Source organism: Tachysurus vachellii, chromosome 13 (assembly GCF_030014155.1).
Source record: "Tachysurus vachellii isolate PV-2020 chromosome 13, HZAU_Pvac_v1, whole genome shotgun sequence".
NCBI lineage: Eukaryota > Metazoa > Chordata > Actinopteri > Siluriformes > Bagridae > Tachysurus > Tachysurus vachellii.
In genome coordinates this window covers 6959447-6974127 of record NC_083472.1, presented here as the reverse complement: position 1 = coordinate 6974127, position 14681 = coordinate 6959447, and the positions used below count along the sequence as shown (strand labels likewise).

The 14681-nt window shown below is 36.8% G+C and overlaps 1 protein-coding gene across 1 annotated transcript; it reads right to left on the bottom strand.

The window, feature by feature from the left end:
- Positions 1-29: 29 nt before the first annotated feature.
- Positions 30-14243, bottom strand: LOC132856120 (FYVE, RhoGEF and PH domain-containing protein 6-like). Its single transcript, XM_060885560.1, has 21 exons — positions 13842-14243; positions 10755-12162; positions 10243-10351; positions 9713-9771; positions 9572-9602; positions 7917-8068; positions 7570-7726; positions 7220-7307; positions 6141-6191; positions 5936-5994; positions 5784-5855; positions 5460-5528; positions 4445-4528; positions 4283-4362; positions 3901-4006; positions 2053-2187; positions 1834-1942; positions 1645-1739; positions 1357-1485; positions 614-756; positions 30-509 (listed from the first exon to the last, which is right to left on the bottom strand). The coding sequence occupies exons 1-21, from the start codon at positions 13855-13857 to the stop codon at positions 473-475; spliced, it is 3189 nt and encodes a 1062-aa protein (XP_060741543.1). The 5' UTR covers positions 13858-14243; the 3' UTR covers positions 30-472.
- Positions 14244-14681: the final 438 nt, after the last annotated feature.

Genomic DNA, 14681 nt, shown 5'->3' with positions numbered 1-14681 from the left:
ACAAAATTATGAAGAGGACATTTGACCAGTTCTATGAAAATATACATTTATTTACCACACAGAACATGAAATTATGACTTCATATGAATGTATATTTTTGTTAACCAATTCTAGAGCACAGACAATATACAGGCCACAAAGTGGCTAAGAGTTATAAATTCATATAAAATGAAAAACGTACAATGAATCCTTTATATTTAAATATTACAGTAGGCTTGTAAATCCATGTAAATATGTCTGCTTTGAAAAATAGTCACAGTTGAGCTAAACATTCCTTCTGATATTATAGCCTAAAACATTATGGTAATACATGATAGAAGAAAATAGAGCGCAAGTGTAAGACAAAGTGGATTTGTAGCAATAAAACACATCAGAGATTCTCTCATCAGATTTATATAGTATGGTGTCTTTGATTTGCTACAGGAACAGTCAGAGGGATCTGTGTTAGGGTTAGCAGTAGTAGATACCCAGACTAAAGAACCACAGCTTCTTGGAAAGCTTTCACCCACCTGTAAAATAAACAAAAATATATGTCACAAATCTAGTGTAGTAATTAAAAGTCTGACCAAAGTAATGAATCATTTTTGTGGAAAAATTCCAGATGTAGATGGACCTGCTGCGTGCATGGGGGTCATTAGTCTTAAAGATGTAGAAGATCTTGTTTTTGTGGTAAAGCTGAAACTGCTGAGCACATTCTGGATCATCTTCTGTTATAGAGAAGCCGAGGAGGGGCAGGCTTTCTAAAGCTGCTACATCCTGATGGACAAAAGCGGAGTGAATTGGGATATGTGCAATTCAACAAATAATGCTTAACAAAATTATTTAGCCTCTTTATCATACATCAGCTGAAGAAACATCTTTTATCAGTGGCTTATGTGGTTGGTGAGCATGCTTGAAGGAAATCACTAACTGCACATTTTCATGGACATGCTTGATTAGGTAGTGCTGCATTTATTCTCTGGATGTGACCATGATCCTGACCAGAATAAAGCAGTTACTGAAGACAAATGAATGAAGTCAGCTGTTGTATTGATTCAAACTAGTGTCTGGATGTTTTATCTGTTTGTTGCTAACTGTATCCCCAGTAATTGAGCTTAAATTGCTGTATTTCGATCTTTTGAGCCTTTCACAGAAGCTTTTTGAAATACAATTATGTACAAACAACCAGGCAGACACATGATTGCATGGTGCATTGCTTAATGGTGGGTGAAAGAGGCATTTTGCCACCTTTCCCCTCCTGACCAATAAAATCACAGCTACCTGCACATTCATAAGGCTGAAACTTGAAACACCGGAAACCAACAAATTATATCCTTGACAGTCACAAACACATATTTGGAGTGCTTTTTCTCTCACCTCACTGGCAGCGTAAGTGTACAGCACTTTATCCTTGATGACAAACCAGAATCGCTTCCATTGTCTCTTATTGGCCTTCATTCTCTCCAGATAGCCACTTATGGATGAGCCATCTGTGTTTGCCGATACCTACAATATGTTTTGTCATGGAGAAACGTTTATGCAGATAAATAAGTGCTCCTAACCACGAGCTATGATCAACTGGAATTACAATATTTAAAAAAGGGAACTAAATCATTTTTACAAACTGAATAATGGTGACAGGATGCACTTCCCCAACATTTATACCTCTTTCAGGGCTGCTGGGATCTTCTTCTGCTTTCTAAAATGAGGTGGTTTAGAGGTCGGGGAAATAAGACCACTACCTGATGCCTGGTTACCATCTAATTGCATAAAAGATCAAAACAGACTGTCAGGAAAAGGAAATAATAATATTGTTTTTTTTATATACTGTATATTAGCACCTAGGTGTTAGACCTGATCTGTTTTGCTGTAGAATCTCGAAGCACTGATCACACACACGTGCAGGTCGATTCTTCATATACTCCAGAGGATGCTTATTAACCGAGCAGCCTTGACATACCACCTAATACACACAGATACACACAGACAGAGAGGAAATCCACCTTTACTTTGATCAAAATCAGCAGAAATCCTGTAAATCCTGTAAACCCAGTTTGTTGAGCATCACCACACCCTTCCACAGGCTCTGCAGTGATGTCTCCTCCAGGTCAGAGTGAACTCGCAGGTGCAGATCATACACATGGTGGCCCTCAGGTCCGGGATCCATATAGGGGCCTTGGTACCGAGCTCCCAACCATCCCTTTCCACCTGCAATAAATACATCACAGATCCTGAGTTTTAAATCATTAACAAGGAAAAGTTTATTAAGTAATTATTAGTGTGTGTTAGCAATTCAGAGTTAATGAGATATACAGATAATGTGTGCTAAACAAACAAAAGTCCAGATGCGAATAGGAGGCACACTATTAGGCTATTACACTATTTACTTTTGTTTGTTTTTAGTTTTTTTTTTCTACAGCAACAAATTCACATGTGAATGATTCATGTAAACAAGCTATCCAACATTTTGGGGAACAAAATTTTGAATAAATAATTTGGGCTAAATCATTATGGGTACAAGCAAAAAATAATAACTGCATGAGCGTGATTAAAAAATCCCGTACAATCCTCTCCATTTAAAACAAATAAAACAAACAAAGCCTGCTTTAGGCCACACCCATGTCAGGTTTAACTCTGAATACATACTCAAATATCTGGAGCACTACACAGATACTGATACAGAGAGTGACAATGTGCTACAGCCCAGTACATTCATTGTCTTCTCAAGGGTGATAATATATTGACATAATATTAGCTTTCTAATAACTGGTAAAAATTTTTTTTTAAATAAAATCTTCCTATTGGCTCTGTTGTATAGACACTCCACTATTTACTAACTACTATACCACTATATACTAACATTTGTATCTTAAAACTTTGAGCCATATTTCATAAATTATGACATTCCTGAGTGACAATGTAAACAAATCTCACACACTAAATCACTTCCTTCACTTCCCACAGTTATCCTGGTGGGTTCTAAGTGCTATTCTGAAAGCTGTGAGTATAAGGAATCCTACAGCATTTTTTCCAGGCTCGGTTAGATCTGCATTTTGAGCTTGCGCTTGTCTGGATCAGTTGAGCTCACAAAATTGCTGTTTATTTTCAGTACATGGTGAATTATCTTTTCAGATTTTAGCGTGGTCTGGAGCCTATCCTAGCAATACACTCTTGGTGAGACACCAGATCACAGGGCCTTATGTCCGCGCGCGCACACAAGCACGCACACACACACCCGCACGCGCACACACACACACACACACACACACACACACACACACACACACACACTGTATATGGCTACTCTAGCCTTATACATGAGACAACACGCCCAGTTTCAGTTTGCATGCTGATTGGCCACAATAGGCCATGTGTCTCTCTTTCTCTCTCTCACTCACACGCACACACAGAAGATAATTTTATAATGCAAAAGAATTCACAGATTTGCATCATTCTTATGGTTTTGCCCATCAACCATTTGGCACTAAAATCCCAGCATGCATTATGCAAATATGATACACACCCACTGGGAATCTCCACCATGATTTGAGCTGCTAGCCACTGATGAAAGGGATAATAAATACATCAGCTATCTTAAGTAACGTAATGCTCCCATTTAGCTCACTGGATGTGTGATGGAAACCCCCCAATTTCAGTCCCAGAGCAGTTATTGTTCTTCAAATTCCTTTCCCCATCAAGATGAGCCATCCAGGAATCTCCACTGATCCCTCCCTGGAGGGAAGAGCCATTTTAAAATACTCACTACCAACAAAACCAGACATTTACCAAATGACATGCTACTGTTCCAATTGTTGAAACCATGAAGATGGCGTTATTGTGACAGATGAATCAATGGTTACATTTTTGACGTTGAACAGAGTGAACCTTCACTGAACATGGGATTGAAATAGCAGCAAGTACCTCATCAGGGCCTTTGCTTGAGGGGTGAAATGTAGTCATTTTCTTGGTGTAATCTTCAATGGCATTGGAGATTGCCTCAAGCCACTCGTCTCGACTTGCAGGGGAACTGAAAAGGTGGGAAGAATAGGGATAGGGATAGACAAACATGAGCGCTCACTTCTTCAGGAATGCAAATGTAGAATACACACCAATTTGCCTTTGTTCTCTCCTGCACAACAGTATTGTGCTTTTAAAGTGACTTATAACCCACAAAGTACTTCTCACAAAAAAACAACGTGGTCCTTTCTGTTTTTTTTTTAATTTCATTTAATAATTTGTGTCTAGTGTGTGTAATCTGGACAGTCTTTATTAAGCTGGTTTGACTGTTAAGTTAAAGACTCACCTGGCAGACAGAATAAAAGAGCGTTCAACACTTTCGATGTTCAGCTCATTCTGATATCCTTCATGACTTGGCTTACTAACCTAAAAAAGTCAAATATACAACCAATTAATGCATAACGTCCAGAATAAAACACCATATGGAGGTGCTGTAGTTATTTTTCACCTTCATTCCGGACAAAGAGAGCTCATTGTTCAGCTTGTACTGGCCTGGCTGGAGGGTTGTAGCATACAACAGAGCATCATTGAACTTGAAAATGAAAAAAAAAAAAGTTAGCATTTACACCTATTACTCTTTTAAAGCTACTTCATAGCAAGCATCAGAAAACCAGGTTATCAGACATCTAAACTTCTGTCAGGAGCAATAAATTAAAACAGACTCTAATATAGGAATGTATAATTACATGTCAGATGATTATTTAATGGCACCCTTGGTAAAGATGATAAAAAGTTAGTCTTTTTTTTGTGGAAAATGTCACGGTGATTAACAGCTGAATCTTGCACTTCAAATATTAGAGATATAGTATCGAAACTTTAATTGATAAAAAAATCTTTTTAACTGTCATGTCATAATTATTGGCAACCCTGGCAATTCTAAAGAAAAAACAAAACTAAATGTATTGATCCTGTTTCTGTTTTAGTTCACCTGAGGGATAAACATTTAAAAACTTCCTATTTCACTGCTGAATAAATATGAGGTGGCACAGAGGCCTAATTTTCTTTGTTGTTCGTCATTGTAACGAATCTGGAGTTTGCTAGACATGACTATTCAGCCAGATGATGTCCATGGACAAATGAGACATAAACAGAGTTTTCTGGAAACAAATATTCAACGTAAATTGGGTGTAAAAATAAAGATAGTTATACGGAAGAGAACCTAATGTGCGGTATTGAGGGTCTGTATTTCCTCCAAAGGCTGTGGAAACCTTGTTAGCATAGTACATGACATCAGGGAGTTTTTAAATAAACATCTGTCTGCCTAAACGAAGAAGTTCATAAAGAAATTAGTCTTTTTACATGACTATACTCATTTTTACCAAGGGCCAATAATTTTGTTTCTCACTAGATTTCAAATAATATAAAAAATATACTTAGTACAAAAACTACTTACATCTTCTAGATGCATAATAAACAAATAATCAGTTATTTAAAATGAAAATGTTTAAGCAGAAGCTACTTACTAAGAAAAACATTCGAGGCTGCATAACTTTTCTAGATAGTTTCAGCAGAGTTCCCTCTTTCAATAAAACCTGAGATGAATAAAAAAAAACATTCATCATCTTTGTTTTTGTAGAGAATGAATATTTGTTTAAAGCTTTGATAAGTAAATCCAGTTAAGGCAAAAATCACTTCAGTCAAATCAAGGATTTATAGCATACATTTTCAAACCTTAGCTCTTTTTTTCCCTTTAACAAAGGCACACAATGACATACAGTTTGTTCTCATTAACATTATAAAAGCTGCCAGCAGTCTACTTCCCTACAGAGCTACAGGATGGTATTTACCCTGCCCGGCTTCACAATCTCATGGTTTCCAATCAGACTGCACTGAACTTGCATCAGTTTCTGGAAGTTATCCTGTCAGAAACAAGAAGTACCTATTTAATCTCATCTAACAACTGATTAGGATCAGTAATTCTTAGTGATCTCAGTCCTACCCCTCGCTTCATGGTTTCATTGGCATGGTTCGCCACTTCCTTTACTATATTGAGTGCATCTGCAAAAAAGAAAAAAATTGTTATGTAGAGCTAACAAGCTTAGTGGTCAAGTGATTTATTTTGGTTTTAGTCATATGACCCATCAAACATGGTTGAGATTTACTAACTGATTTCATGATGGTGCAATATAGAATACACATTTCACCTTGGGCATCTTTGTAATCTGGAGAGTCTTCTTCAAGATTCTCAAAATACTCTACGGGGAAAAAAGAAAGATAAGACTACATATGGTAAATAAATTATTTTTTCATATCATTAGGTCAAAACTATTCAACAGAATTTATACAACTTCATGTATGGCTGTGTTCGACATGCTCAAATGTCAAACACAGCTCTGCTTTATTTTATTCATCCCATGCAACCCGGCAAATATAATAATGCTACTCAGCATTTTTCATAGTATCAACAAAATTTTTACAATGTTCATAACGTTCTCTGTACAGTATGTGGGTTTACAGCCCACTCCTGAAAAACTGGTTAAAATGAACACCTATCTTCTGTTTGATGCAAGTCAGAACTGTGTCTAAAAAATGAATCAGAAATGTCCCAGGTGTTGGTCTTTAGTGTGACTTAATGATCGACTCCAAATCCTGGAATGCATATAGGTGCAAATATGTTGAACAAATAAGCCAAAGGAATGTGAAGACAAAAGAAAAGGAATAAAATGAATACTTCTAACAGAAATCCACCTGCGTAAACTGTTCTTAAATCTTTCTTACCATAAGATATATGCAATAGTTGGAAAACAAATATATATAAAAAAAACATTGTAGGTCTTATCACCTAGGTCTTATAGCGTATACGGTTGAATAGTATCTCTTAAGTGTTCTTCTTTCTAGAAACGTCCTATTCCACTTTCAGAACCTGGGTTTTACTAGGTTTAGTAGAATAGATATGTTAAAAATGTATGGATTTTATCTATAGATCTCGACCCATCAAGAGCTAACAAACACGCTGATGTGTCCAGGGAATAACTTGAACTTGATATTTCCCTCTAAAGAACTTAAAGTCTAACACAAATCTCAGCACATATATACAGGTTGGCGCAATAAGATAAACAAATATCTGTCTTCTTCTCATCTTAAAAAAAGTTTTTTTTAATATAACCTGTGCTGTTTTTCTGGATGTATTCTTCATTACTAACATAATGCATGCTGTTGAAATCAGAAGTCAATACATATGTTTAACTGAACATAAAGTTAATTATTTAATGGTATCTCTAACCTGTGAGAAGGAGTTGATACTGGGGAAGTCTCTGAATAGGCTTCAGCATGTAGTGTTTCAGGGCGAGATTGGCACAGCACGGACTGCTCTATAGAAAAAAGTGAGACAGACGACAATTAGGACAGCGTAGTCGCATACATGGAATGCAGACATTTTCTTCTTTGTAGGTGCATCAACCTGTATGTGCACCGAACATCATAGCGAGAAAAGAGACATTTCCACTCATTCGCACATGCATGTGTGATCAGACACTCACAAACCCCCACAGTGAAAACTAAAGACACAAATGACAATAGGGCAACCAAGGTTTGTGTGTTAGGAGGGAAAACAGGTTGAGTTGGTGTCATTACCTCAAATTCCTGAACGACCTTTGCAAAAGCTGGGTTCTTCCGGCACAGCTCCTCCAGTAGAGCCACATTCTTGTCAAACTCGTAGATGTAGCTGGAGTACATTTTCAGGTATGGGCCTTTCTTTAAAAAGATATCTGCGATGCTGGAGTGCTCGTTCCTGATTCGTCAAGGAAATGTCAGTGAAATGTTTTAGCACGTAGAATGTGTGGCTATTGTTTCATGTTAAGACTCTAATGATGACTAACCCCACAGTAATCATTTAAGTAAAGCATTTTATGAAAATTGCCCAATTTATCCAATTCTAGCAGAATGAAATGTCTGATAAAAAGATGGGATAGTTTTCATACCAGTGTGCCATGCGGTCCTCCAACTCCCTCAATAAACCCTTGTTGAGCTCATAGAGTTGTGGCAGTGAAAACAGGATCTGATTGAGGTTCTTGTCATCAATCACTGGCTTCCCAGTTTGCAAGGAGGCCTTCATCACTGCGTCACGAAAATTCTGGAATACATTAAACCAAAACAACACAGTAACACATATTATATGAGTGGTTTCTTATGAAGGCTTATGAACCTTAAATATTGCTGTGGATAAATTCTGACAAAACAAAACAACAGCAAAAAAATAACATATTTGGAAAAACCATAAAAATATTTCACCATAATGACCTGGAACATTTTTTAAACTAGATTTTAATATTGTGTACATATTCTTCCTTAAAAGAAGAGAGATGCAGCAGTAAATAAAAAAAAAACTGTGTGAGTATTATTTCCTCTCGCACTGAATGCCACACAGGCTGTTAGAGAGTTACATGCCAAAACAAAATGGATATTAATCTAATCAATTTAGTTTAGAATCAGATACCAGCTGTTAACATGAGCTCCTTTCCCTAAAAAGTGAAAATATTCTCATTTTTCACTTTTTAGGGATTGTAAACTGACTTGTCACTGAGATACACTCCATTACAACTAATATAAATGTAGCTTTAGCATTCACCAACAGAGATAATAGAAAACACACACATACATATAGTATATATATATATATATATATATATACGTATGTATATATATATACACATATACATACGTATATATATATATATATATATATATATATATACACACACACACACACACACATACTGTATATATATGCTCATGGAAAGTACCAAAATAATTGATATCTATAGCTAGTTTCATTTCGTCATTACTATTTTTAAAAAAGCTAGGTCTACAATTCTATCATAGTCTACCAAAGTTCTATCTATCAAAGTTATCATATCTCAATAAAGAAGATATTTATTCACATTTGGATGGGCTTTAAATCGAGCTAATAATGTTTAATGTTAGTTGTTAACAGCTATGACTGTATTTGGCTAAACACAGCAACGGGAATGTTTTTGCTACCAGCACAACAGTGTAGTATTCAAGCAAATGGATATTTACATAAAAAACAACCTGAATCTTCTGGGAACAAATTCTGAAAACTTCATTTGGATTGTCTGTAAACCCACTGTGGATTATATGCTTGGAATTATCATACAGGGTTTTGTGTCTTTGAATAAGATTTTTTTTATGTCTCAGAACAGACTGGAAATTAAACACTTTAAATTAAATTAGAACAGATTTTGAAACTATAACAGAATGCACTTTAAGTAAAAAAAAAAATCCATTTCTTCTTCTGCTGTTTGTATTAAAGTAGGTGTGGATGGCATTTCTGTAGTTCAGAGACTGGCTTGGTGCCAGAAATACATATTTCCAGTTTTAATGATGAAAGATTATTCTTAAATGGCTTTTGTAGTATTTTCTTGACTGCAATAAGCCACCGGCAAAATATTTGATTGTATAAGAGTGTTTTGTGCTTTGACCGAGTTGCCAGAAAGGATCACAAACCCTGTGACCACTGAATTAGTCTTTCATAACCATGACTTATACATTTATACAGAATATACATGTGATTGTCATGGGAAATATATTCAGACACTGTGTAACTGATACTCACGATATGGAGAAGCTTCAACACGTCCACAAACCTGATAAAGAAAGTAAAAGGAAACAATTATGAAAAAATAGTATAAAATGAAAGTGTAAACATATTAGTGAATGACAATCAGCAGGATCATGATTAAGCATTCAGACTCACACTTTCTCAGAACTCACGATCTCTTTAACAATATAAGACAATTTTCTCTTTTTGGAGTACTGAAAACAAAAAGTCAGATTTAGCATTTCAAGATAAAAACAATAAAGTTTCAATTTGTATCTATAACAAATATAAGAGTGTAACAGTATAACTCAGCAGGGGGCACGGTGGCTTAGTGGTTCACCTCACACCTCCAGGGTTGGGGGTTCGATTCCCGCCTCCACCTTGTGTGTGTGGAGTTTGCATGTTCTCCCCGTGCCTCGGGGGTTTCCTCCGGGTACTCCGGTTTCCTCCCCCGGTCCAAAGACATGCATGGTAGGTTGATTGGCATCTCTGGAAAATTGTCCGTAGTGTGTCATTGCGTGAGTGAATGAGAGTGTGTGTGTGTGTGCCCTGCGATGGGTTGGCACTCCGTCCAGGGTGTATCCTGCCTTGATGCCCGATGACGCCTGAGATAGTCACAGGCTCCCCGTGACCCAAGGTAGTTCGGATAAGCGGTAGAAGATGAGTGAGTAAGTATAACTCAGCACCTGATTCTTCCAGTTGTTTGGACTGTTTGCTACGTCTTCGCCGTCTTCTTCTTCTGAGCTGCTTTCAAATTCCCTCTCAGAGTGTGTGTCGTCAAAATCATCAACATGGCTTACAGAAATACAAGCAACAAGAGACTGGGTTGGTGGTGAAGATCATGAATAAATCAGAAATACACTTAAACGTAGCTGAAAGAATAGTTAATGAGAAGATCAGAGAAGAGAGGATTCCATATACTCATTTGTATGGTGACAGTTACTGCTGTATACTTTTCTCTTAACTCCTCAAGGGATTTTATTGAATACACACTTAGAAAGTAAAGATTAAAGCAGAAATGTAAACGGTTCTTTTTATCTTGTCCCTCTTGGGGAACATCTCAGACGTAGCTAAAATCTTGCACTTTAAAATGGTAACTTGAATCGCCTTCCTGTAGGACAAAAAGTTTTCACTTTCCCTTTAAATAGCTGATAATTCTGTAGAATAGACATTTGTTTATATTATTTTGATCTCTCACCTCTCATTATAGTACTGCCTCATTCTGGTGTTGAATTCTCCAATAAACTGTGTTTTTCTGTTCACTCTTTCTTCTTGATTGGATATGTTTCTTTGCCAAATTGGGGGGGTTTGTTGTGTCTGTATTCCTGGAGCACCAGCATTTATATTTTCTGGCCTATCTTCATATAGATGCTCATTTTCCACATCTCCATCTCCATCCACACTATGCTCAACAGTAAAATCATCATACTGGATGCTGACATGGTGTGTTCTGTATTGTGGTATTTGAATTTGGCTTCTGTTTTCGTTCTTAGTAACCTGCCAACCCTCATCCACTGACTGCTCTTCTTTGCCTGGGGTTGACTCTGGACCATGTCCTCCTTTGGAAAACAACTTCTTCACTGAGAATTCAAATTCTTTTAATTTCTTAAAGGATGACTTCCTCTGGCCATCTGATGGATTCAGGTCTGCCTGGTTCAAAGATTTGACTTTAGGTTTCAAAGCAGAACCATATTTTTTCCCTGGTGTGCTTTCTGATGTGGTGTTATTAGGCACCTCCTGCTCTGTTCTTGGGTCTGATGAAAGTCTGTTCCAGCGTGGATAGTGCCCTGGCACTTCCACATTGTCATTTTGGTAATCTAGTCTACCTCTGGATTTCTTCTGTTTCCTGGGAGTAACCGCTCTTCCTTCTTTGTAAACTAGAGCTAGTGTATTCTCGTTCACTGTTAAAGCTTTGTATTTTTTTTTACCAATTCCTCCTGACTGTTGTGAGGTGATGTGAGGCTTCTCTGGTTGTCCAACATGGCTGCTTTTTGGTTTATTCCCCACTGGGATTGGTGGGGCCTTTTGAACAGAAAGCTGATCAGAGGACAAAGAACCATTTTGATCATCAGCAGAGTGTCTACGCTGATGACTACGAGTGTTCTTAAATAGTTCCGGCTTAGGGTCTGTGGATTTAGGTTGCAATCCAGTTGGTGAAGAATTCTGAGCAGCGTAAGTTATGCTGGATACATTTCTTTCAGAATAACCTGAACCATTTGTAAGATTCAGATTGTTTTTCACAGTCCTGTAGCTCTGGCCATCTGTTATTCGAACTGGCTTCAGCTGGTTATCTGTAAACTCCAGAACATTATGAGGAATGTTGGCTGATGCTTGACCTGAATTAATCTCAGGTTTGTACTTAAAATCCTTAGTGCTCTCCAACTGTTCTTTAAAAAGTGACTGATGCTCACTGGTGAAAACAGCCACAGGTTTCCATTCTGGTTTAAGGGCTTTAGATTGATATGGCTGTGACACACGTGCAGATTTCACAGTGTTTATTGGTGTGTGGGAATGTTCTAGGTCAAGTGCTTGGGGAACAATATTTTGTATTGGTATAAAGTTTGGTTTAGGGGCTAAAGGTGGCTTCACCACACCTGTTACAGGTCCTAAAACACAGACAAACAGATAATAAGTCTACAGATTACTACAATGTCAGGATTAATCATCAACAGTACATTTAAAAAAAAAATCACCTTTAGACATTTTACATTTACAGTGTATCTTTTACCTGGGATATACATTGTCATTTAGAGTAAATCCAAGGTATGTGATGTACCTTTATTTGACTTTAGAGTAAATCTTAATTTTTTCTCTCTACATTATACAAAGACAGAAATCATAATATACTTAAGAAGAACAAATACAGCTTGTGAAAGTCTATTTTATAGATTAAAATTTATGTGGTTCTTGAATTATTATTATGAAGGCACATTCATACAAAAATCCAGCAAATATTATTTAGTCTGTCTTTCTTGGGATAAAACCTTAAAGGTGCTATTTATAAATCAATCAGAGGATTACCTTTTTATTTTTTACCTTTTTTAAAAATGATTTTGAGTATTTCAGAAACTGCTGATCTCCCAGGATTTTCACACACAGCAATATTTGAAGTTTACACAGATCACACTTTACAATCATGAAGAACATGACAAAACACATAACACATGAAACCTTGAGGTGGATGGCCTACAGAAGCAGAAGACAACATCAGGTTCCACTCCTGTCAACTAAGATGGCCTCAAATTCCTGGTCTTGGATTACAGAAATAAAACTCATGTTATTTCACGCTTGTTTGACCATCAATCACCAAAGTTTGATGATGTGTGCATGCTGAAATGCTCTCCTGCTCAACACATTTATTATAAACAGTAATTATTTGAGTTACTATATCCTTCTTCATCCAATCTGGCCATTTGTCCCCTTTGAACTTTGCGCTATTATGTGTGAGTCTAGAGACACTGGTGTTTGCATATCCCAGCAGATCAACAGTTTATTAAATACTCAGACAAGCCCACCTGGTACCAACATCAACGCCACTGTTAAAGTCACTGAGATGTGATCATTACCTGAAGATCTTGACCTGTATCTACACACTATCTTTTTATGTGCTGCTTCCATGACTGGCTGATTGAATAACTATATGCATATGCAGGTGTTTCCAAATAAAGTGGTTAGTGACTGTATATACATAGATACATGCAATATGTAGCTGGAATATTGTAAGGATGTAAACTTCAGTCATCCAGATGATGTGATAAGATTCCTATTGTTACGGCAACGATGTAGTATTTTTAATGATACCATTGAATCTACTATGGTATACACTTCCATGTTCTATATTTTATTCAAGTCTTTATTCGGAAATCGTTGCGGTGTTAATTTCAGAATGAATAAGAAGTAAAGAACTATTATGATCAAAGTAACAGTATAATAACACCTTGCTAGCCTATTAAAAAAGGTGAAAATATGGTTTATTGACAGGTTTTATGTCCTTTTAAACGTTGTTGCTACTGTATATTTTATATTTAGAAAGTATTCAAGCTACACCTGATTGATAAAATTGATCAAATGAGGCTTTTTTTTTGGTTTGTTTTGTTTTGTTTTTCCTTCAATCAAAGCATCAAGGACTGTTTATGGAAAGTAGGTTATGTCCCAGGGCGTTTACTTCAAAACACGGAAATGAAAGAGAGATTTCTAATAGAACTGGTCAGAAATATGAAATATGATGAAGTATCCTAATTGATCCGAGTTGTATTGTGACAGGTGTGAACTGGACATCACTCACCTGTCCGCCTCTCCATGGCTCTGCTACCTTCTCTTCCTACTTCTCATTACTACAGTCAGGTTTGTGTTTCTCCAACAGCTGGCACGACAAATACCTCTTTAACCGAAACAAAATGCGCTGTTGACATCAATGTTTCATTTGTATCCGGTAGAATAAACCATCCCAAGTCCTCAGTGTTAAGAGATCATGATGTGGCGGTGAAATCCCCAATCACAACAATCCGGATGGAAATTGCGCACCTTTTTACGCAGCCGCAAAACAGTTCGGATCAGAAATCAGATGTTTCACAGATGATCCTAAAATGTATTCGAATATTTATCCAGTAGGTCGATTTTTTTAGACGTTCTCTCCCAAGTCAGGGTTTCATCAATACTAGAGTAACTTTCGATGGCAAGATTTACACTGAAGCACTAGTCATGGGGGCAGGTGCACTAAAGAGAGACTCATTACTGCCTTCTGCTGGACTGACTTCTTAAACACTAGCTTGCTTTGCAATTTTATTAACAACAATACATTTGGGCCTATTAAGTTGACTGAGATTTATTTTTCATTTGATGTTTTTTTTGTTTATTTTTTCCCCAGACAGATTTCTCTGCTTGTCTGTCATTGAAGAAGCAGATATTTATCATAGCCCATCCTTCTTATGGAAGAATTTACATAAGACTTACCAAAACTGCACCTCATTTTCCACCACGCCTCATGAGTGGCTGTGATTCACCTAGAAAACATTGGCAATTATCCCTTGAGATGAAATGTAGATTCCCTCTGGTTCTTGTATCCAGTTGCTGGTATTAGAACATCAACGACGATGATGATGATTTTATTATTATTATTATTATT